The sequence below is a fragment of the Sapajus apella genome, unplaced genomic scaffold (genome assembly GCF_009761245.1).
Source record: "Sapajus apella isolate SASKATOON/1434 unplaced genomic scaffold, GSC_monkey_1.0 scaffold88, whole genome shotgun sequence".
NCBI classification, from domain to species: Eukaryota; Metazoa; Chordata; class Mammalia; order Primates; family Cebidae; genus Sapajus; species Sapajus apella.
Genome location: NW_022437028.1, coordinates 5,909,287 through 5,933,985, shown reverse-complemented (window position 1 = coordinate 5,933,985; position 24,699 = coordinate 5,909,287). Strand labels below are relative to the sequence as shown.

The window sequence follows — 24,699 nt, the reverse complement described above, 5'->3', positions numbered from 1 at the left end:
CACTCTGTCGCCCAGGCTGGACTTCAGTGGTGCAGTCTCCACTCACTGCAGCCTCAACCTCCCGGGTTCAAGTTATTCTCCTGCCTCAGCCTCCCAAGTAGCTGGGATTACAGGCACCCGCCACTACGCCCAGCTAATTTTTATATTTTCAGTAGACAGAGTTTCACCATGTTGGCCAGTCTGGTTTCAAACTCCAGGCCTCAAATGATCCCCCTGCCTCGGCCTCCCGAAGTGCTGAGATTACAAGTGTGAGCCACCGTGCCTGGCCAAGGTCATTTCCTCTTCCTCTGTCAGCATCCCTACTGTGTTCTCACACTGTTAATTGTCATCTCCCTCTCCACTGACACAAAAAATCAGGTGACATCTAATCTCTCCCAAAGGAACCCAGGGGAGGGGGTACTCCCAAAGCCTCCCACATAAACACAATCTAAGTAACGGTGAAACCAGTCCAGTCCTTGCTATGCAAATGTAGCCTGAATGGCACTGCCATTGCCCATCCCCAATCCCTGTGTCCAGGTCTTATTTGCGTAACCTCCCATGAGACAGAACTTCCTCCTCGCCCTTCTCTTCTAGGCCCTCATAGCCTCTCATCAATGCTAGAGTTCCCCATTGATTTCCCCGCTTCCGTCAGGCCCCCATGATCCAGCCCCACAATATAAGCTCCTCAGTGCAAATGTCTGAACAAAAGCCTTCAGTGGCTCCCTGATAACTGCAAATGTTTCACTTCTCTACTGAATGTGTGAATTTTTACTAAACACTCTTATTAATTAAAAAAAAAAAAAAAAAAAAAGCCAGGTGCAGTGGCTCACGCCTGCATTCCCAGCACTTTGGGAGATTGAGGCCAGCGGATCACGAGATCAGGAGTTGGAGACCAGCTGACCAACATAGTGAAACCCATCTCTACTAAAAACACAAAATATTAGCCGGGTGTGGTATTGGGCACCTGTACTCCCAGTTACTTGGGAGGCTGAGGCAGGAGAATCGCTTGAACCTAGGAGGTGGAAGTTGCAGTGAGCTGAGATCAGCCATTGCACTCCAGTCCAGCAACAATGCAAGACTCCATCCCCCCGACCACCCCCACCAAAAAAAATGCCGGGGCAGGATGGCTCATACCTGTAATCCCAGTTCTTTGGGAGGCAGAGGTGGTAGGATCACTTGAGCCTAGGAGATCATGACCAGCCTGGGCAACCCAGCAACGTTCCTCTCACTACAAAGAAGTAAATTTTTTTTTTTTTTTTTTTGAGACGGAGTTTCGCTCTTGTTACCCAGGCTGGAGTGCAATGGCGCGATCTCGGCTCACCGCAACCTCCGCCTCCTGGGTTCAGGCAATTCCCCTGCCTCAGCCTCCTGAGTAGCTGGGATTACAGGCACGCGCCACCATGCCCAGCTAATTTTTTGTAGTTTTAGTAGAGACGGGGTTTCACCTTGTTGACCAGGACGGTCTCGATCTCTTGACCTCGTGATCCACCCGCCTCGGCCTCCCAAAGTGCTGGGATTACAGGCTTGAGCCACCGCGCCCGGCCGAATTTTTTTTTTTTTTTGAGGGGGGGTCTCACGCTGTCTCCCAGCCTGGAGAGCAGCGGTCCGATCTTTGCTCACTATGACCTCTGCCTCCCTGGCTCAAGTAGTCCTCCTGCCTTTCGAGTGGCTGGGACTATAGGCTTGCACCACCACACCCAACTAATTTTAAAATTTTTTGTACAGATAGGGTCTTGCTATGTTGCCCATGCTAGTTTCAAACTCCTGAGCTCAGGCAATCCGCCCGCCTTGGCCTACCAAAGCGCTGAGATTACAAGTGTGAGCCACCTTTCCTGATCAAATTAAAAAAAAAACAACAAAAAAAACACTTGAATCACCAAATTGTTATGCCTAAAGGTGCCATTCATTACTTTGAGTTTCAAAAAACTTTAAAAATATAGATCTACACCAGGTGCTGTGGCTCACTTCCGAAATCGCAGCACTTTGGAAAGCCAAGGCGGGAGGCTTGCTTGAGGCCAGGAGTTCGAGACCAATCTGGACAACATAGACTCTATCTCTGCAAAAAAAATTAAAAAATTAGCCAGGCGTGGTGGCATGCACCTGTAGTCCCAGCTACTAGAGAGGCCGAGGCAGGAAAATCGCTAGGGCCCAGGAGCTCAAGGCCACAATGTGTTATGATCTGCACTCCAGCCTGGGCGACAGAGGGAGATTCTGACTCCAAATGAAAACAAACAAAAATACCTAAATTGGAATTTAACCAAAAACTTTGTTCTCCAGCGTCTCTGCTAAGCATCACACTTCTCTCTGCTTGCTGGTACCCTGGCTGACGTCTGAGCAGGATGGGATGCGCGCCTGAGCCTAAGATAAACAGAAAGTGTCTGTAGGGCTTTCTACCAACAAATAAGTTCTGACGGATTCATTTGATGAGGTTTGGAAGGGAGGTCCCGGGAGGTGCCCGCGGACTCAGCCCTGAGCTCCGGGACCTGGGCTCTGCGATCCTTGCAGAAGGCATGGGCAGGGGCAGAATGGGCACGGGCAGGATGAGGAGGAGCAGGATGGGAAGCCTGGGGGCTGGGTGGAGGCGGCTACCCACTGAGGCCGGGTCCGGCCAGGCGCCCACGCTGCGCCAGCCTGCGGGGCTGCGTTCTGGCGGCTGCGGCCGCGGAGCTGGTCCGGCGCTCCCTGGTCCCAGGCCCGGAAGGAGCTAACGAGCTATTCGCAGACAGGCTGGGATTCCCCCGGGGGAGGCCCCACTTCCCAGCCCGCGCGATCCCCGCCTACCACCCCGGGCCCTCGCGGGGCACCCCCAGCAGGAGCAGCCAGGGCAGTGGGCGGCGCTCGGCGGAGGGCAGCCCGCCCTGGGAGCGAGGGGACTGCGGGCGGGGGGAGGAGAGGGTGGCGCGCGGGCGGGGACCGGGCTAGCGAGGGCAGATCAGGGCAGCCCGTCCCCGGGCCCCGCCCCGTTCAGGCCCCGCCCCGTCCAGGCCCCGCCCCGGCCTCGCCGAGAACGGCGCGGTCCCGGTGACTGACAGCACTCCAGACCAGTCACTGCGCGCCTCGAGGCCCCGAGGGGCCAGTCGGGGCTGACCCAGCAGCGGGGCTCCTGATGGGGCGGGGGCGGGCGGGAAAGCCTTTCGGCAAGGGGCGGGGTTTCAGGAAGACTGGCAGAACTCACAGCCAATGGCAGGCGGGAGCCGTCCCGTTAACGCCGGATCCCCGCGGGTAGGGCGGGGCGGGCGGCGCCGTGGGGATCCCGGGGCGGCCGAGGGCCCCAGACTCGGCTCCTCGCGGCGACATGGATCGGATGGCCAGCTCTATGAAGCAGGTGCCTAACCCGCTGCCCAAGGTGCTGAGCCGGCGCGGGGTCGGCGCCGGGCTGGAGGCGGCGGAGCGCGAGAGCTTCGAGCGGACTCAGGTGAGGACGGGGGACCCCCGGGGCATCCCTGGGGAACCCTGAGGGACGCGGTGTCCAGGAGGGGCTTTGAAGGGAATAGAAGTCTTGCAGGCCCCAGTTGAGGACGGAGCGAGGGGGTCGTGAGCGGGGACATTGGCGTGCAGATCTGGGCGATCCCAGGAATGTCGGGGACCCCAGGGTATCACAGCTGACCTGGGGAGAAGGGCAGGAGGGTCAGGGGCGGGCTTGGAGGAGAAGGCAGGATGCGTGCGGCCGAGCGGAGCCTGATCGGCTGGGGACCCGGCAGGGGTCCCAAGGGGAGGTGAGGGGGGAAGGAACTGAAAAGGGGCGGAATGGAAAGGGTGCCCCTAAACAGCGGAAGCTCACGGGAGCCACTTGGAGACTCAAGTGTGGGGGCGGAGAGTGGGGGCGCCGGACTGGGAATGTGAAGGGTGAAGGGACCTCTCCTCCCCTCCGATCACTTCTTGGTTACACTGACATCCCCTTCCAACCTGCACCCCTTAGCATCCCCCGTTCTCGTTGCCTCTTGTTTGGCTCTGGCCAGCCCCAGCTGTCAGCTCTGAGGCCGGGACGAAGGGGTTGGGGCAGGGAAAAGGAATGCAGGAAATGCAAAGTGTGGTCAAGCTGGGAAAATGACTTTGGGGGCAAAAGTGGAGACTGCTGTGCTCCATGGTGCCCCAGCCCTGACTTGGGGTCTTGATTTTATCCGCCAAGATGTGCCTGACAGCTACTAGGCAGACTGCCCTATTTGTCCTGCCTGACCAGGGCTCGGGGCCAAAATTCCTCAGTGTCATCAACAAAAAGCCACAATCCATTTTTACCTCCGAGTTTTTAATGCCTGGTGTATTGATTGGACTGAATTAAGCTGACATGTTGATGGTGTTCATCCGTTCATTTGTATGTAAAATCCATTTCAAAGAGCACAACGCTTCTTTTAATCCCAGTGCCAGTGTTGGAGGGGCAGATTGTTGTACGCTCTTGCGCTCAGAGTGGAACCTTTGAAGATCCAGTTGGGTCCCCCACTGCTCTGGCAGTGGTCCCCTGATGTGTTGTGTAAGGAATACTTCCCCCAGACACAGTTGGAGGGAAAGTGCTTTGGGATTTGAGTTAGAAAAGATGTGAGAATCTGACTGAGGGTTCTGTATATGGCATCTTTCAAACAATAAAGCTTTTGTCGGAGCGCGATACCTCACACCTGTAATCCCAGTACTTTGGGAGGTCTAGGCTGGTGGATCACCTGAGGTCCGGAGTTCGAGACCAGCCTGGCTAACATGGTGAAACCCCGTCTCTACTAAAAATACAAAAACTTAGCCGGCGGACGACTGTCATCCCAGCTACTTGGTAGGCTGGGGCAGGAAAGTTCCTTGAACCTGGGAGTTGAAGGTTGCAGTAAGCTGAGATTACACCACTGCACTCCAGCCTGGGCAACAAGAGCAAAACTCCGCCTCGAAAAAACAAAAACAAACAAAAAAAGAATAAACCTTTCCACCCCCAGAGAACTTCATCCTCTTCTTATTCTGAAAATCTTTGCCTGAGCTGCCCTACCCCACACTGGGGCAACATAGTGAGACCGTGTCTCTACAAAAAATAAAATAATAGGCTGGGTACAGTAGCTCACACCTGTAATCCCTGCACTTTGGGAGGCCAAGATGGGAGGATTACTTGAGCCCAGGAGATGAACCTGGGCAACACGGTGAGATCCTGCCTCTATTAAAAAAAATTTTTTTTAAATTAACCTAGTGTTGGCGTATGCCTGTAGTCCCAGCTATTCGAGAGGCTGAGGCAGGAGGTTGAGCCCAGGAGCTTGAGGCTGCAGTGAGCTATGATTGTGCCACTCCAGCCTGGGTGACAAAATGAGACCCTGTCTCTACAACAACAACAACAAAAAAGAAAGAAAGAAAGAAAAAGAAAGGAAGAAAAAAGAAAGAAAACCTTGCACAGGTATGTCTGAATGGTGTGAAGAAGGGAGACCCTATCTCTACAAAAAAAAAAAAAAAAAAAAAAAAGGAGAAAAGAAGGTTGCCCCACGCAGGTGTGTCTGAATGGTGTGAGGCAGGGGGTCTCCCTTACTTGGTGATCCTACCCCAGGAGGGAAGTAGCAGATGGTCATTCATTTCACTTCTGCCTCCCAGGATCCAGCTGGGTTTGAGGCTTGTTCTCTGGTTTCATGGACCGGACCCCTGAAAAGAAGGAAGTTTTCTGTAGCTCTTGGATGTTAGTGTGTCTGCTAGCTGCCTGGTCATGTGAGGCTTCTTGCTCCATGAAACAGTGTGTATATTCCTTTTATTTTTATAGTTTTGTAGAGATGGGGTCTCACTGTGTTGCCCAAATTGGTCTCAAACTCCTGGCCTCTAGCGGTCCTCCTGCTTCTGCCTTCCAAAGTGCTGGGACTATAGGCATGACCCATGGCACCCAGCCTATTGTTGCTGTCTTTAAATAAATGAAGTAAGAAAATAAATAGGCCAGGCACAGGGGCTCAAGCTTGTAATCCCAGCACTTTGGGAGGCCAAGGTGGGTGGATCACAGTCAGAAGTTCGAGACCAGCCTGGCCAACACAGTGAAACCCTATCTCTACTAAAAATACAAAAATTAGCTGGGCGTGGTGGCGAGCACCTGTAGTCCCAGCTACTCAGGAGGCTGAGGCAGGAGAATGGCTTGAACCCGGGAGGTGGAGGTTGCAGTGAGCTGAGATTGTGCCACTGCACTCCAGCCTGAACGACAGAGCTAGACTCCATCTCAGAATAAATAAATAGGTATTATTTTATAACAACCCGTTTCTTCTAGAGTCTCAATAAGTGAAAACTAGAGCAAGAGAAATATGCATAAGACTTTGACCCATAATAGTGATAGAAATTAGGTTTGTGAAAGTTTCCACCCGTGAGTGGCATGTTTTCTTGCCATCCAGGGACAGCCCAATGGGATAGTCTAGGTCAGTGTTTTCTGGTGTTTTATATTCTGTGGGACATTTGTGACTGGCCAGATTTGACCGTGGGGTGAGTAGGGATGACGTAGAGTGGAGCAGAAAAAGAATTTTTCTTTTTTTTTTTCTGAGACAGAATTTCACTCTTGTTACCCAGGCTGGAGTGCAATGGTGCGATCTCGGCTCACCGCAACCTCCGCCTCCTGGGTTCAGGCAATTCTCCTGCCTCAGCCTCCTGAGTAGCTGGGATTACAGGCATGCGCCACCATGCCCAGCTAATTTTTTGTATTTTTTTAGTAGAGACGGGGTTTCACCATGTTGACCAGGATGGTCTCGATCTTTTGACCTGGTGATCCACCCGCCTCGGCCTCCCAAAGTGCTGGGATAACAGGCTTGAGCCACCGCGCCCGGCAAGAATTTTTCTGATGTTGACACTCTTATTTTTATCTTTTTATTTTGGAGATGGGGATGTCACTGTGTGTGCCCAAGCTGATCTTGAACTCCTAGCCTCAAGCGATCTTCCCATCTCAGCCTCCCAAAGTGCTGGGATTTCAGGTGTGAGCCACTGCACTGGTGTTGAAACTCTTTAGGGGAGTAGGAGAGTAATGAAAAAGAACAAACCCAGACAACACAGTAAGACCCCATCTCTACAAAAAATAAAATTAGCAGGAACGGGTGGCGTGTGCCTGTTGTCCCAGCAACTTCAGGGACTGAGGTGGGAGAATTGCTCGAGCCCAGGAGGCTGAGGCTGCAGTGAGCAAAGATTGTGCCACTGCAATCCAGCCTGGGCAACAAAGTGAGACCCCATCTCGAAACAGAAAAGAAAGAAAAGAACAGCCCTGAAACCCATCATTAGTCAATCTGCAAAAAATTATTTTGTTTAATGACTACCTATTAAACGAATTATGAGGTTGCGGAGCTTGGTAAGCAAAGGGGAAAATGTATTATGAGATATAAAAATGAATTCTAAAAAACTTAATGAGTTAAGAGACCGTGAGAATCAGCCAAGGTATAATAATAACTAACTAATTATTGTATTTGACATCCTTCTAAGGAGTTCATTGTATTATCTTTTTAAATCTTGACAAGAACGGACGAGGTGGGTGTCAATTAACCACATTTTACTCTCAGGAAAATCGAGGCACAGAGAGGTTAAGTAACTCACCAGAAGTCACACAGCTGGAAGTGGTCCCAACCTTTCGCTACTGGCTTGGGCTGCCTCCGAGCACTGAGCAGATGCTGGCACTGGAGCTAGAAGGCATTTGAGTCTTACAGCTGGGCATGTATATAGGCCATATGGCCTCAGGGACATTGTCTAACCTTTCTAAGCCTCCGTTTCCTTATGGTTAAATAAAGATAATACTTATCCAGCAGATTTATTGTGGGGATTAAATTAAACAATATGCATGGAGGCATTTTGTAAACTGTGGAGCGCTAGTTCAGTGATTATTGTTTTGTTTTTTTTTTTTTTTTGAGACAGTCTCACTCTGTTTTTCAGGCTGGAGTGCAATGGCACAATCTTGACTCATTACAACCTCTGCCTCCCGGGTTCAAGCGATTCTCCTGCCTCAGCCTCCCGAGTAGCTGGCACCACAGGTGCCTGCCACTGTGCCTGGCTAATTTTTGTATTTTTAGTAGAGACAGGGTTTCGCCATGTTGGCCAGGCTGGTCTCAATCTCCTGACCTCAGGTGATCCGCCCGCCTTGGCCACCCAAAGTGCTGGGATTACAGGCGTGAGCCACGGCGCCCGGCCCAGTGATTATTGTTATAATCTGACTGGGAAGACGAACCCGAGACAGCAGAAGAGCGAGGAATCATACAGGCTATGGTTAATTCTTCCTCAGGGGGATAGAAGCAGTACCAGGTACCAGGTAATATGGTAATTACCAAGAGCACGTGGATGAAGCACAGGCTTTGGGGTTGGAGCTCTCCCTGAGGACTGACCACATCTTTTAGCATGAGCTAGTGCTTGCTGGATGGACAAGGGGATAGGGCATTCCAGTGCAAGAGGAACATAAATAAAGAAACATCTAGACTGGGCAGAAAAGCTTCTCAGTGGGTGCAGCCAAGACTCATTGGCTGGAGTAGAGAGAAGGGCAAAATTGGCCACTCCCTCCTCTGAACTATAGCAGGGCTGGTGACCTCTCCTAGCTGCTGTGACCTTGTGCTAGGTCATTTCTCTCCATGGCCCCCAGTGAACGCTGAGCTTATTGAGGGCAGGTCTGTGTCTTGCTCTTGCCTACATCCTGAAGCTCATGGTTAGTGGTGAACGACTCTGGGCCTGGGTGGACAGCGCAGCCTGGGCTACAGAAGATATTAATAACTTCTTTCTTTATTTATTTTTTAAAAGATGGTCTTGCTCTATTGTTCAGTCTGGAGTGCAGTGGCATGGTCATGGCTCACTTTTGCCTCAGACTCCTGGGCTCAAGTGATCCTCCCGCCTTAGCCTCCTGAGTAGCTGGGACTAGAGGAGCATGCCTCCATGCCTAGCTGATCTTTAAAATTTACTTATTTATTTTGTGAGACAGTCTCACTCTGTTGCCCATGCTGGAGTGCAGTGGTCCGATCTCAGCTCACTACAACCTCCATCTCCCAGGTTCAAGCGATTCTCCTGCCTTAGCCTCCCAGGAAGCTGGGATTACAGACCTGTGCCACCACGCCTGGCTAATTTTTTTTTATTTTTAGTAGAGACAGTGGTCTCACCTTGTTGGCCAGGCAGGTCTTGAGCTCCTGACCTCAGGTGATCCGCCTGCCTCAGCCTCCCAAAGTGCTGGGATTGCAGGTGTGAGCCACTGTGCCCAGCCTAAATGTTTTTTTGTAGAGATGGAGTCTCGCTATGTTGAGCTCCTGGGCTCAGACAGTCCTCCCGCCTTGGCTTCCCAAAGTGTTGGGATTGCAGGTGTGAGCCGCCGTCCCCGGCCTGTAATTACTTGATGTTTTCTCCTAATGTTCCAAGTTGGCTCTTGGCCTAGCCTTGCATCCCACATACCCAGTGTAGAGCCAGATGGCATGGGTATCCGAGGACTCTCACTGCACCGCCTGCCTTCTGTCCTGGAGTCTGTACCCTCAGACCAGCTTACGTACCTCCTCCTGCCAGCCTCCTCCAGGAAGCCTTGCCTCCTCAGCTCTCCTGGCACCGTCCTGACGTTTCACCTGGTCACGGTCACTGCCAGAGTAGGCACCACTGACCTGCCTGATGGCCCAGCCGCTGTCGGCATCTTCAGCCAGACCCTTTGTGTGCTCCCCACCCAGTCCATCACAAGCCACCTTCCAGCTGTAGGGAAGTGAAAAGCACTTCCTGCCCTCAAAAAAAAAAAAAAAGAAAAAAAAGAAAAAAAACCCAGATGTAATAAGGAGACCTTATCAGGAGTACTTTACAGTTTATAAAGCATGTTCCTAGCCGTCATTGGGACCACACGATGGTTAGTCATTATCATTTTCATTATTTTATGGATGAGGACATCGTGACTCAAAGAGCTTGGTAACTTGCCCAGGGTCATCCCACGGGTGAGTGGAAGGGCCAGGACTCAAAGCCAGGACTCCAGGTTCCAAGCATCAGGCCCATTCTACCACACTGTCCTCCCGCCAGCCAAGAGGGCGATTCTGGAATCAGCCAGGAGGGTTGCCAATCACAGGGTAAATGAAATACCCTGTCTGTTTTTACTTAGCTGGAAAATGGTTTTCTCCATGGTTTGTTTATTTCTCCAACATCCGTCTAGTGAGCACATACCGTGAAGGAGACACAGAGATGAGTAAGATAGAGAGACCGTTTCCAGGGGGGCTCGTGAGTCAGCTGGGAGGCGGACTGGCCACGGTGCGGCTCTGAGACAAGCCTTGGTGCTCGATGTGGTCTGGCCCCGAAACATCAGCATCACCAGGGCCATTAGGAAGTCGGGCACCACCCAGAACTACTGAATCAGGGCATGTTGTTTTCACCAGAGCCCCAGGTAGTCTGTGCATGCTGACGTTTGAGCACCAGTACTCTGTGAGTTCTGGGATTAGAGGAAAAGACAGAGGAGGGAACAAACCTTTAGAGTCACAATCTCTTTGGGTGAGCTGGGCGCAGCGGCTCATGTTTATAATCCAGCACTTTGGGAGGCTGAGGCGGAAGGATTGCTTGAGCCCAGGAGTTTGAGACCAGCCTGGGCAACATAGAGAGACCCTGTCTCTGAAATAAAATAAAATCTAAAATAGGGCCGGGTATGGTGGCTCACACCTGTAATCCCAGCACTTTGGTAGGCCGAGGTGGGCGGATCATGAAGTCTGGAGTTCAAGACCAGCCTGACTAACATGGTTAAACCCCGTCTCTACTAAAAATACAAAAATTAGCTGGAAGTGGTGGTGGGAGGCTGAGTCCGGAGAATTGCTTGAACCTGGAAGGCTGAGGTTGTGGTGAACTGAGATCACGCATTCCAGCCTGGGCGACAGAGGGAGACTGTCTCAAAAATAAAATGAAATAAAATAAAACAAAATAAAATAATTGGCTGGGCATAGTGGTGCTCCCTGTGGTACTAGCTACTCGGGAGGCTGAGGCAGGACAATTGCTTAAGCGCAGGCAGTTGAGGCTGCAGTGAGCCCTGATGGCACCCCTGCACTCCAGCCTGGGTGACAGAGCAAGACCCTGTAACAAACAAACAAACACAGAGCCAGAAACAAACAAAAAATCTGTGGGTGGTACATTCGTTGGAGCAAAGGATCTTAACCCATCCTGCATTGAGAAGAGCCTTGGATCCTAGAGAGGAAGAGACAGAAACAAATATTTATCGAGGTCCTGCTGGCTACTAGAAACATGCAGGATGATTTATATCCATTATTTCAGTTTAATATCTCAGGCTCAGAGAGGCTGAGTGACTTGTCCAAGGTCACACAGCGAGTAAACCAAGAGAGAAGGCAGGTCTTCACAACCAAATGGCAAAGTCCTTTTTCTCGTGTTTAACGTTGTGGGTGCCTCTGCCCTCTTGCTCAAGATCTTCAGCAGATACTCAGCCTTAGTTCAGCAGTTGAAAAATTTTAGGGCTGGGCTAGAAGGATCTGTGGTTCTCAACCCTGGCTGGAGAGCTCTTTGAAAAATAAGATACTGGAGCCGGGTGTGGTGGCTCACACCTGTAATCCTAGTACTTTGGGAGGCTGAGGTGGGTGGATCACCTGAGGTCAGGAGGTCAAGACCAGCCTGGCCAACATGGTGAAACCCCATCTTAAAAAAAAAAAAAAAATAAATAAATAATAAAATACGGGGGGCCGGGCGTGGTGGCTCACACCTGTAATCCCAGCACTTTGGGAGGCCAAGGTGGGCGGATCATGAGGTCAGGAGATGAAGACCATCCTGGCCAACATGGTGAAATCCCATTTCCACTAAAAATATTAAAAAATTAACTGAGTGTGGTGGTGCAGGCCTCTAATTCCACCTACTCGGGAGGCTGAGGCAGGAGAATTGCTTGAACCCAGGAGGTGGAGATTGCAGTGAGCCGAGATCGCGCCACTGCACTCCAGCCTGGCCAACAGTGCGGGACTCCATCTCAAAAATAAATAAATAAATAAAAATAAAATAAAATACTGTTTCTCTGGGCCCCCTGCATAGGGACTCTGTGTCATTGGTCTAGGGTGATCACTGATAGTTTGCAAAGTCACAGGTAGTTCTCATGTGCAGTCAAGATGGTGACCGTGGGTCCGGATGGATTCCCACACCCCTGGCATCCCAGGGACTTTGGGTGGCTCAGTTGGTTCCAGTTATTCTCAGAAAACCAAGATGGCACTAGGCCTCCTGCAGGTAAGAAGCATCTGTGTCTTAGGTTTGCTCTTGGGAAATGCCAATGCCCAGAGCCAGGCTCTGTAGCACCCTGGGCCTGGGACCTACTCCTTCCCCTCCTGCTTGCGGAGCAGTGCACACAGATGTCACGCCTTGCCTGAAGTCTGAGCAGGTGTCTTCTTGAAGAGAGAGCTACATGTAAACCTCGTTTTTCCATTTACTTGGCAATCAGAGCTGGTGTCTATTTATTTTATTTTTTTTTGAGATGGAGTGTCCCTCCGTCTCCCAGGCTGGAGTGCAGTGGTGCCATCTTGGCTCACTGCAACCTCCCTCTGGTCTCCTGGATTCAAGTGATTCTCTCACCTCAGCCTCCGGAGCAGCTGGGATTACAGGTGCCCGCCACCATGCCTGGCTAATTTTTGTATTTTTAGTAGAGACAGGGTTTCACCATGTTGGTCAGTCTGGTCTCAAACTCCTGACCTTAAGTGATCCACCTGCACTGGCCTCCCAAAGTGCTGGGATTACAGGTGTGAGCCACCACGCCCAGCCCAGAGCTGGCTTCTTAAAGTTCTGTGCCCTCCTGTCTCCCCCACCTTGCTCCCTTAGTGGGTATTGAAAAACAAAAGAAGGAAGTTAAGAGCTTTCTTTTGGTCGCTGGTTTTGTACTGTCCTGAGTTTCTTCCCAGTGATGGTAATGATAATAGTTAACATTTACTGGCCGTGCGCGGTGGCTTATGCCTGTAATCCCAGCACTTTGGGAGGCTAGCGCAGGCGGATCACCTGAGGTCAGGAGTTCGAGACCAGCCTGGCCAACCTGGTGAAAACCCGTCTCTACTAAAAATACAAAAGTTAGCCAGGTGTGGTGGCAGGCACCTGTAATCCCAGCTACTCAGGAGGCTGAGGCAGGAGCATTGCTTGAACATGGGAGGTTGCAGTGAGCCGAGATTACACCACTGCAGTCCAGCCTAGGCAATAGAGCAAGACCCTGTCTAAAAAAAAAATTTACTGCCCACATACTGTGTGCAGGTGGTAAGGGCCTTACATGAGCTATCCTCAATCTTTGCAACATATGTATGAATTATAATCCCTATTTTAGCTCAGGCGTAGTGGTGCATGCCTGTAATCCCAGCTACTCGGGAGGCTGAGGCAGGAGAATCACTTGAACCCGAGAGGCGGAGATTGTGGTGAGCCAAAATCGTGCCACTGCACTCCAGCCTGGTCAACGAGAGCAAAATTCCATCTCAAAAAAAAAAAATTCTTATTTTACAGAGGAGGAAATTGAGGCTGTAGGCGTTGGTAGCTATGCCCTCTATCTGTCTCTCTGTCGCTGCCTGGCACCCTCTGCTCTCTTCCTCCTTCCTCCCTTTGACGCTTGGGGTCCCCAAGGCACTATCCTCACCCCACTTCTCTTTTACCTCCTGTCCACTTCCTTTGCCCTCACCTCCGTCTCATGGTTTCTGTTCTCACTTCTGTGACACTGACTCCCTCATCTCCCTCCTGACTTCCCAGCGTGAGTGACCACTTCCCACTGGACATCTGTACCACCTCGGGAAGCCCCATGGCAGGGCAATGGTCACCCCTTGTCTCTGGCATCAATTCTGAGCCCTCCCTCCCTCCGGCCCTCACAGCCGTATTCTCTTGAGAGCCTCTGTGAGTTTCCTCTCGCCCACTCATCCTGCATTTCTTGCATTTCCTGTTCTTATTACCTCTTGCCTGGATTTTTGTCATCCCGCCTGCCGACTAAATCATCTGTCTTGGACACAGTATCCCTCAAATCCAACTTTGCTTTTTTTTTTTTTTTTTTTTTTCCCGGGTGGAAGTTTCCTCTTATTGCCCAGGCTGGAGTGCAGTGTCACGATCTTGGGTCACTGCAAACTCTGCCTTCTGGGTTAAAGTGATTCTCCTGCCTCAGCCTCCTGAGTAGCTGGAATTATGGGCGACTGCCACCACGCCTGGCTAAGTTTTATACTTTTAATAGAGACGGGGATTCGCCATGTTGGCCAGGCTGGTCTTGAACTCCTGACCTCAGATGATCTGCCTGCCTCAGCCTCCCATAGTGCTGATATTACAGGCATGAGCCACTGTGCCCATCATTCTTGTTTTTTAAGAGACAGGGTCTTGCTATGTTGCCCAGGCTGGAATGCAGTGATGCGATCATACCTCACTGCAGCCTCAAACTCTTGGGCTCAAGCAATCCTCCCACCTCAGCCTCCTGAGTAGCTGGGACTACAGGCACGTGCTGCCACACCCAGCTAATTAAAAATTTTTCTTTTGTAGAGACCTGATCTCACTATATTGCCCAGGCTCGTCTCAAACATTTGGCCTCAAGCGATCCTCCTGCTTTAGCCTCCCAAATTGCTGGGACTGTAGACATGAGCCACTGCGCTTGGTCAAACAATGCTTTTTTTTTTCTTTCTGTTCTAGTTTCTATTTTTATTCGCTTGTTAGAATTTTGTGTATGTGTGTTTGTTTGTTTACTGTGTCCTCTGCATCTTTTTTTTTTTTCTCAACTTTAAGTTTCAGAGCGTATGTGCGCAGGCTTGTTACGTGGGTAAACCACATGTCGATGAGGCCTGGTGTATGAATGATCCCATCGCCTAGGTAGTGAGCATAGTACCCCACGGGGAGTTTTCTGCCCACTTCCGAACCTTGCACTCCCCCCTCACCAACAACTACTTTTATAACTGGCGTTTTTCAAAAACTCTTGCTGCCTCCCCTGAGACCCTGCCTGATGTGGCACCATCAGGGTCCCTGGTCCCTGTCCTTTTTTGTTTGTTTTCTTTGAGACAGAGTGTCACTGTGTCCCCCAGGCTGGAGTGCAGTGTCGCCATCTCAGTGCACTGCAGCCTCCACCTCCTGGGTTCAAGCGATTCTCCTGCCTCAGCCTCCCAAGTAGCTGGGACTATAGGTGTGCACCACCACACCTAATTATTTATTTATTTATTATTTATTATTTTATTTATTTATTTTTTGTGATGGAGTCTCGCTGTCTTGCCAAGGCAGAGTGCAATGGCATGATCTTGGTTTACTGCGACCTCCGCCTCCCGTGTTCAATTAATTCTCCTGCCTCAGCCTCCCGAGTAGCTGGGACTACAGGTGCGCACCATCACACCCAGCTAATTTTTATATTTTTAGTAGAGACGGTTTTACCATATTGGCCAGGATGGTTTCAATCTCTTGACCTTGTGATCTGCTCGCCTCGGCCTCCCAAATCACACACTGGGATTACAGGTGTGAGCCACTGTACCCAGCCCCTAATTTTTGTATTTTCAGTGGAAATAGGGGTTTTGCCATGTTGGCCAGGCTAGTCTCGAACTCCTGACCTCAAGTGATCCGCCCGCCTTGGCCTCCCAAAGTGCTGGGATTGCAGGCGTGAGCCACCGCGCCTGGCCCCGTCGTTTTTCAGCCTTAACTTACACCACATCCCTCCACTAGACAGCAGCCGGATCATGTAGTCAGGTGAGCCAGGGCCCTCAGCCACCATCTGTTCTCACATTCATTCAAGCCCACATCTCAGCTTCCCTTCCAGACTGGAAATTCCCTGGGGTAGGATCTGGGTCTCGGTGCCCAGTGTAGGCCCTAGCACGAGGCAGGCTCCATTCCTGTTTGCCAAATGTGCGAACAAAGAACGGTTGGAAGATCTGGGTGCCGTGGGCAGGCCCCCACTTGCAGAGGATTTTTCCCTTACAAATTTTGGAGACTCTCCCTCTGTCTCTGATTTCTGCAGTGATTAATTCTTCCCAAGTGCCTGTCCTGTGTGCCAGGCATGTGCACCCAAGGTGCCACACAACCCCCTGCCTAGCTGGCTCCCTGGGAGGTTCCCTGTAGAACCCACAGACTCAGAGCCTCTGGGGTCAAGAAACAGAATTAGGGCTGAAGATCGATTACTTGAGTGTCTGCAAAGTTGAGAATACTTTATTTTATTTTTTGTTTGTTTGTTTGATTTTTCGAGATAGAGTCTCGCTAGTTGCCCAGGCTGGAGTGCAGTGGCATGATCTCGGCTCACTGAAATCTCTGACTCCCGGGTTCGAGCGATTCTTCTGCCTCAGCCTCCCAAATAGCTGGGACTACAGGTGTGCCCCAGCCCACCTGGCTTTTTTTTTTTTTTTTTTTTTTTTTTGTATTTAGTAGAGATGGGTTTCACCACGTTGGTCAGGCTGGTCTCGAACTCCTGACCTCAAATGATCCACCCGCCTTGGCCTCCCAAAATGCTGGAATTTACAGGCGTGAGCCACCCCGCCTGGCAAGAACACTTTATAAGTGTTCCTAAAACATGGTTTTGGCCTTCCCAGGGCTTCTTTCTGATTAAGGTGGGACTTGCCGAGCTAGAAGATGTTCCCAGGAAGGGAGAGAGACTGGTAGTGCCTTGGGCACCTGGATGTGGCTGACTGGCAGTGGTCTGTATGCAGGTGCTGGTGTTTGCCACAGGGCACGAGGGACGTAAGAGCGAATCCCGAGTAATATGAGGACCCTTTCTGGGGAGCGAGAAAAGCTGGCTCTGCTACTGAACTTCTTGTTTCAAAATGAGGAGGTTGGAAAAGATTTTGGTGGGTCCTTCCAGCTCAAAAATATTTTAGCTTATAAAACTTCTGTAAGCCGCTTTCACATTGTGAACTAAGGACATGCATTTCTACTGAGCTCTCAGCTGCTCTCTTGAAAGGAGTTTCAAATACCCCGGTATGTGGAATGAGGAGCAGGTACCAGGGCCCAGGGCTCTTCAAAGGCCGGTGCATTGCTGTAACAAGATATCTACAAAACCCACTTTGGGAGGCTGAGATGGGAGGATCACTTGAAGTCAGGAGTTTGAGACCAGCCTGGCCAACATGGGAAAACACCATCTCTACTAAAAATACAAAAATTAGCCAAGTGTGGTGGCATGCACCTAACTCCCAGCTACTTGGGAGGCTGAGGCAGGAAAATTGCTTGAACCCAGGAGGCGGAGGTTGCAGTGAGCTGGAATTACACCACTGCACTCCAGCCGGGGCAATAGAGCAAGACTCTGTCTCCAAAAAACAAAAGCAAAAAATAGGATGTCTATAAAGCCAAACCAAAACGAACATAAAACGCTGGTGTAGGCCGGGCATGGTGGCTCACTCCTGTAAACCCAGCACTTTGAGAGGCTGAGGCAGGAGGATCACTTGAGGCCAGGAGTTTGAGAGCAGCCTGGGCAATGTAGCAAGACCCCCATCTCTGAAAAAGAAAATGGAAAAATAAAAAGAAAGGGTTGGTGTTAAACCTTAAGAAGGATGGGTGTGTCCCTACGGCCCAGGAGAGCAGATTCCCTGCCCAACTTGGGCACCGAAAGGGTTTCCCATCTTGCACTTCTACAGGGCACTGATGAAGACTGCTTTGTGCTTCCCGTTCACTGGCCCACTTATTCCACTACCTCAAGGCGAGATGTGGCGGAGACAGGGGTGTGGCAGTGGGCACAGCGTTCGAAGTGGGCTGGCGGCCAGCTCTCCTCCGGCATCAAGGAGGGTTGATGACCTGGAGAGATGGCCACCTGGAAAGAGAACTTGTCAGCCCCACCTCCTGGCAGGGTGGTGGCTGTTTCCTGTTTTCCTGCCTGGGCAGGCAGGGAGGAGCTCTGTTCCCAACTTGTAGGCAGGACTTGTGAGGGGAGAGGGACCGTGATTTAAGGTGTCCACTGGCTCAGAGGAAGGGAGAATGACATCTTTTCTTGGATCGGAAAGGTTGCTGCTGCTGCCTCTGTGAGTACTGCCACAAGACAGCTCAGGAAGCCGTGTGGCTACAGCTTGTGTTTAACAACTAACACTGTAGTTTAAAGGCAGGTTGACGAATTACCCCCTGAAGCCACAGGGCAAGCATGCAGTAGATGGTTGTGGTCAGTTTTCAAGTACAGACACTGAGGCTCAGAGAGATTAAAAGACTTGAGAGCACTCAGGAAGTGGCAGAACTGAGGTTTGAACCTGGCGTGTCTGGTGCCACATTTTATACCTTCTTTCTGTATCTCCCTTTAACACAGAAGCCAGGACAGTGGCTTAGACATGTCTGACTTAGAAAAGGTACAGACGTTTATTTTGCTAAGTCTTTTTTTTTTTTGATGGAGTCTCGCTCTGTTGCCCAGGCTGGAGGACAGTGGCAGGATCTCAGCTCGTTGCAATCTCTGCTTCCCGGGTTCAAGCGATTCTCCTGACTTTGCCTCCAGAGTAGCTGGAACTACAGGTACGAACCACCACGCCTGGCTAATTTTTGTATTTTTAGTAGAGATGAGGTTTCACCATCTCTCCTGGGTAATACCATCACCTGTCACCCAGGCTGGTCTCGAACTTCTGACCTCAGGTGATCCATCTGCCTGGGCTTCCCAAAGTGCTGGGATTACAGGAGTAAGCCACTGCAACTTAGTTTGCTAAATCTTTTCCAGTTGACTTATTTGGACATTGAAAATTCCTTCACGCCTGTAATCCCAACACTTTGGGAGGCCAAGAAGGGTGGATCACCTAATGTCAGGAGTTCGAGACTAGCCTGACCAATATGGTGAAACCTCTTCTCTACTAAAATTACAAAAATTAGCTGGACATGGTGGTGAGTGCCTGTAATCCCAGCTACTCGGGAGGCTGAGGCAAGAGGATTGCTTGAACCCGGGAGATGGAGGTTGTCCGAGCCGAGATTGTGCCATTGCACTCTGGCCTGGGTGACAGAGTGAGACTCCATCTCAAAAAAAAAAAAAGAAAAGAAGAGAAAATTCCTCTCGGAAGAAAATATTTGCAACACACATAATTATCAAAGGGCCTATATTGAGAATATGTAAAAAATTTAAGAGAAACAAACAAACAAAAAAACTTAAAAAAAAAAAAAAAAAAGACCAGGCACTGTGGCCCATGCCTATAATCCTAGCACTTTGGGAGGCTGAGGTGGGTGCATTCCTTGAGCCCAGAAGTTCAAGACCAGCCTTGGCAACATGGCAAAAAACCAAGGGTACAAAAAGTTAGCTAGGCACGTGCCTATAGTCCCAGCTACTCGGCCCCAGGAGACTCAGGCCGTGGGCCTGGGGAGGTCATGGCTGCAGTGAGCCATGGTCACCGCACTGCACTCCAGCCTGGGTAACAGAGTGAGACCCTATCTCAAAAACAAACAAAAAGACAAACAATAAAAGAAATAAGCAGGAGATACTTAATGAAAGGGGATAAACAAATGGCCAATAAACCTATGAAAAGGTGTGCAGCTTCATTAGCAATCAGGAAAATGCAAATTAACTTTTAATGAGATACTGGCTGGGCACGGTGCCTCACACCTGTAATCCCAGTGCTTTGGGAGGCTGAGGGGGATGAATCACCTGAGGTCAGGAGTTCGAGACCAGCCTGGCCAATATGGTGAAACCCTGTCTCTACTAAAAATACGAAAATTAGCCTGGTGTGGTGGCACGTGCCTGTAGTCCCAGCTACTTGGGAGGCTGAGGCAGAAGAATTGCTTGATCCTAGGAGATGGAGGTTGCAATGATCCGAGATTGCGCTAGTGTACTCCAGCTTGGCCGACAGAAAGAGACTCTGTCTCAAAAAAAAAAAAAAAAAAAAAAATGCCCGGGCACTGCAGGTGGGACTGCAAACTGGGGCAACCACATCGGATAACAGTCTAGTGCTATGCTAAAATTAAAGACAGGCATACCCAGTAATTTAGCCATACCACTGCTAGTTATATATCCAACAGAAATGCGTAGCACTGCCAGGCGGGGTGGCTCACGCCTGCAATCTCAGCAATTTGGGATGCCGAGGCAGGCAGATCAATTGAGGTCAGAAGTTCAATACCAGCCTGGCCAACGTGGTAAAACCCTGTCTGCTAAAAATACAAAATAATAATAATAATAATAACTGGGCATGGTGGCACACGCCTGTAATCCCAGCTACTCGGGAGGCTGAAGCAGGAGAGTCACTTGAATCTGGGAGACAGAGGTTGCAGTGAGCTGAGATTGCTCCACTGCACTCCAGCCTGGGCAACAGAGTGAGACTCTATCCCCCACCACCAAAAGAAAAAAATTGCATAGCACATGCATCAACAGACATTTAGAAGAATATTTATAATTATACTTTATAATAGTCCCAACCTGGAAACACCCCAAAAGCCCACGAACAGTAGATGGATGTATATGTAATATAGTCTTTCTTTCTTTTTTTTTTTTTGAGATGGAGTTTCCCTCTTGTCACCCAGGGTGGAGTGCAGTGGTGCCCTCTCAGCTCACTGCAACCTCCACCTCCCGGGTTCAAGCAATTCTCCTGCCTCAGCCTCCCAAGTAGCTGGGATTACAGGAGCCCACCACCACACTAAGCTAACTTTTTGTATTTTTAGTATAGATGGGGTTTCATCATGTTAGCCAGGTTGGTCTTGAATTCCTGACCTCAGGTGATCCACTTGCCTTGGCCTCTTAAAGTGCAAGGATTGCAGGGGTGAGCCACCACGCCAGTCTTTCATCAGAATACTATACACTCATGAAAATAAATAAACTCTAGTTACATTCAACAACACGGATGAATCCTGCAAACACAATGTTGAGTGAAGAAAAAGCAGACACAAAGGGACATTTTCTGTATGCTTCAATTTGCTTGCTTAGCTAGTAAAACTGTAAAGGAAAAAGGAAGTGATTCTCATAAAAGACCAGCAGCAGTTATCTCTGGGTGCAGGGGAGGTTAGTGACTGGGATGGTAGGCAAGGGGAGTTTCTGAGGCCCTGCTAACATTCTGCTAGCCTTGGTAGTGGTTTTTGATAATTCATTAAGCAATACAGTTTTGTGCAGTTTTCTTTACATTTTAAAATACAGAAAAGAAAAAAAAAAAAAGAACTCCTAGCTAGGCGTGGTGACTCATGCCTGTAATCATACCATTTTGGGTGGCTGAGGCGGTTGGATCGCTTGAGGCCAGGAGTTTGAGACCAGCATGAGCAACATAGTGAGACCCTGTCTCTACAAAAAAAGTTTTTTAACTAGCCAGGTGTGGTGGTGTGTGCCTGTATTCCCAGCTACTTGGAAGGCCGAGGCGGGAGGATTGCTTGAGCCCAGAGAGAGAGGCTGCAGTGAGCTATGATCGTGCCACTGTGCTCCAGCCAGAGTGACAGAGTGAGACACCGCCCCTAAAAACAACCAACAAAACAGAACTCCTTCCCCAGAGTAGGAGACAGTGTCTAAGAACCTGCCCCTTACCCTCTTGATGCACCCTTTGAGGTCTCTGTCAAATTCAGCATTCGCTCGAAAGTGTTCCTGAGGCCGCCCTGGACCTGGGGAGTGTTTGGCTTATGAACCACACATCTGCAAGCAGCATCCTCCTAGAGCTGCCACAACCTGTAGCCAGGAGCTTGAGCCTTGTCATTAGCCACAGTCAGAGGGTTGCTATTCCACGTGCTGAAGTGGTGGCCTCCATTAGTGTCTTGAGTCTACCTTCCTTAGTAGCACACAGGCCCTAAATTTCTCATTCAGCCTTTGCTATATTGCCCCAGCATCTAGCAGAGGGCTTTACCCCAGCTAAGGCTGATGATGTCTGTTAAATACAAAACAAATTAGGTGGTGATGGGTAGGCATGGTGGCTCACACCTGTAATCCCAGCACTTTGGGAGGCTGAGGTGGGCGGATCACCTGAGGTCAGGAGTTCGAGACCAGCCTGGCCAACATGGTAAAACCCCATCTCTACTAAAATACAAAAATTAGCCAGGTATTGTGGCATGCGCGTGTGATCTCAGCTACTCAGAATGCTGAGGCAGAAGAATTGCTTGAACCTGGGAGGTAGAGGCTGCAGTGAGCCTAGATCATGTCACTGCACTCCAGCCTGGGTGACAGAGTGAGATGCAGCCTCAGAAAATAAAAATAGACTGGGCATGGTGGCCCACACCTGTAATCCCAGCACTTTGGGAGGCCAAGGCTGGTGGATCACCTGAGGTCAGGAGTTCAAGACCAACATGGTGAAACCTTGCCTCTATTAAAAATACAAAAATTAGCTGGGTATGGTGGCTTGGATTCCACCAACAACCTGAATTTGGAAGCGGATTTTCCCAGGACCTCCAGGACAGACGTCAGGGCTGCTGATGCCTCGATTTTTAGCCCCATGAGACCTGCTGCCTTCTCACCTACAGAACTGCGAGGTAATAAATGGCTGATGTTGTAAGCTGCTGAACCTGTGGCAATTTATTACAGCAGTGACAGAAAACGAATACAGGATAACAGGTAACTCCTGCTTTGGGGCAGAAGGGCCTGATGGGTCCCATGCCTCTCACACAGACAGGCCCCCTTTCAGACCTATAGGAACTCTTATCATTTCATTGGTGCTTGTCGTGGCTGCAGATCCAACTGGCACTCATGCACAGAAGTCTTATCCTGGAAAAACAATTCAGCAGCCTGTTCAAAACATTTTTTCCTGCTGAGCCATGGAATTCTTTGGTGCAATTCCAAGTCTGGGGATCACAGATATAATTTACTTCACCTTAAAAAAAATTTTTTTTGATCAAGTGCTATGCTGTCTATTAAAAAAAAAGGCAAGTGGGGACCAGGTGTGGTGGCTCACACCTGTAAGCCCAGCACTTTAGGAGGCTGAGGTGGGTGGATCAAGAGGTCAAGAGATCGAGACCATGGTGGCCAACGTGGTGAAAACCTGTGTCTACTAAAAATACAAAAATTAGCTGGGCGTGGTGGCGCTCGTCTATAATCCCAGCTACTCGGGAGGCTGAGGCACGAGAATCGCTTGAACCCGGGAGGCAGAGGTTGCATGAGCTGAGATCACACCTTTGCACTCCAGCCTGGTGACAGAGTGAGACTCTGTCTCAAAATTAAAAAAAAAAAAAAAAAAAGGCAAGTGGGAAATCCCAATGCAACTGTAGGAACATGATGGCTTCTCAGCAGAAAGAGAGCTTACAGCCAGGAAGCGGAGCCGGCGGGGGTGGGGGGTAAATAGGTGCTTCCCCCTGGGTAGGCCTGCCGCATCCAGATTATTACTCAGGCTCATGGCGGTGGTCTGGAATGTCCCAGCATTCTGGGTTTGGCTGCAGAGGAGCCAGGAGCTCCCAGAGCACTGATTAGGAATCGGGAAACCTTGCTTCTCCAAGCTGTGGCTCTCTCTGATCTGCATGGTCCCTGCCCTCTGTAGGTCTTCAGTCTGGGTCTGTAATGAGGGTTGTTGGATGAGATTGCCCCAGAGGCTTAGAGACTTCGTGATTCTGTGAAAGTGCAGTTATTACTATTTTTTATTTTTATTTTTTAGAGACAGGGTCTCACTCTGTCGCCCAGGCTGAGTGCAGTGGTGTAATCACAGCTCACTGCAGCCTCAACTCCTGGGCTCAAGCAATCCTCCCAACTCAGCCTCACAAGTAGCTGGGACTACATGTGCACACCACCATGCCTGGTTAATTTTGAAAATTTTTTTAGAGTCGGGAGTCTCACTATGTTGGCCAGGCTGGTCTCGAACTCCTGGCCTCAAGTGATCCTACTGCCTCCGCCTCCCAAAGTGCTGGAATTATGGGCGCCCACCACCATGCCCGGCTAACTTTTTTATTTTTAGTAGAGACGGGGTTTCACCATGTTGGCCAGGCAGGTCTCGAACTCCTGACCTCAAGTGATCCACCCACTTTGGCCTCCCCAAAGTGCTGGGATTACAGGTGTGAGCCACCGTGCATGGCTGTGACCAGCTAACTTTTTGATTTTTTCTTTTATAGAGATGAGGTCTTGCTATGTTGCCCAGGCCAGGAGAAAAACTTTTGACACTAAATCAGAGGCCATGGAGTGCCTGAATAACATGCCATTGCAGTAAACCTGTAGCCCAAACGACTAAGCCTGTTTGACATAGAGAATGTTAGACCTGGCAGGGATCTGAGAAATTCTTTAATAAGTGATTGTAGGCTACCAGCCACAGATCTGCTTCTTTCATTTTTTTTTGGAAGTGGGTGTCAGCCCTTCCAGCCAGAGTAGCCTCAGAAAGACTCCATTTAACTTTTTTTTTTTTTTTTTTTTTGAGACAGAGACTCACGCTGTCACCCAGGCTAAAGTGCAGTGGTGTGATCTTAGCTCATGGTAGCCTCCACCTCCCGGGTTCAAGGAATTCTGCCTCAGCCTCCCGAGTGGCTGGGAGTACAGGGGGTGTGCCACCACGCCCAGCTAATTTTTATATTTTTAGTAGAGGCAGGGTTTCACTATGTTGGCCAGGATGGTCTCAATCTCTTGAACACGTGATCTGCCTGCCTTGGCCTCCCAAAGTGCTGGGATTACAGGCATGAGCCACCACACCCAGCCCCTTTAACTTTTAAGAAGAAATTTGAGGCTGGGCGTGGTGGCTCATGCCTGTAATCCCAACAATTTAGGAGGCCAAGGTGGGCAGATTACTTGAGGTCAGGAGTTCGAGAGCAGCTTGGCCAACATGGTGAAACCCTGTCTCTACTAAAAATACAAAAATTAGCCGGGCATGGTGGCGGGCCCCTATACTTGGGAGGCTGAGGCACAAGAATCACTTGAACCTGGGAGGCGGAGGTTGCAGTGAGCTGAGATTGCACCACTGCACTCCAGCCTGGGTGACAGAGCAAGACTGTCTCAAAAAAAAAAAAAAAAAAGAACTTGAAACCCGTAGCCAGTGCATAACGCATTGGTTTGCCAGAGTCCCCACTACTCTCTGTTGATCGTCTTCCACCAGCTTCATGGATTGAGCCTTGCTTTCC

General features: G+C 50.1%; 1 protein-coding gene across 2 annotated transcripts in view; it reads left to right on the top strand.

The window, feature by feature from the left end:
* Nucleotides 1-3,253: 3,253 nt before the first annotated feature.
* HIP1 (huntingtin interacting protein 1) overlaps nucleotides 3,254-24,699 on the top strand; it is a 212,411-nt gene continuing 190,965 nt past the window's right edge. Inside the window, exon 1 of one of the 2 annotated variants that reach the window (XM_032254993.1) lies at nucleotides 3,254-3,394. In XM_032254993.1, the coding sequence (XP_032110884.1) occupies nucleotides 3,275-3,394 (120 nt within the window). In that variant the 5' untranslated portion in view covers nucleotides 3,254-3,274. The remainder of the gene's footprint in view (nucleotides 3,395-24,699) is intronic. The other variant, XM_032254994.1, reaches the window with a different exon arrangement.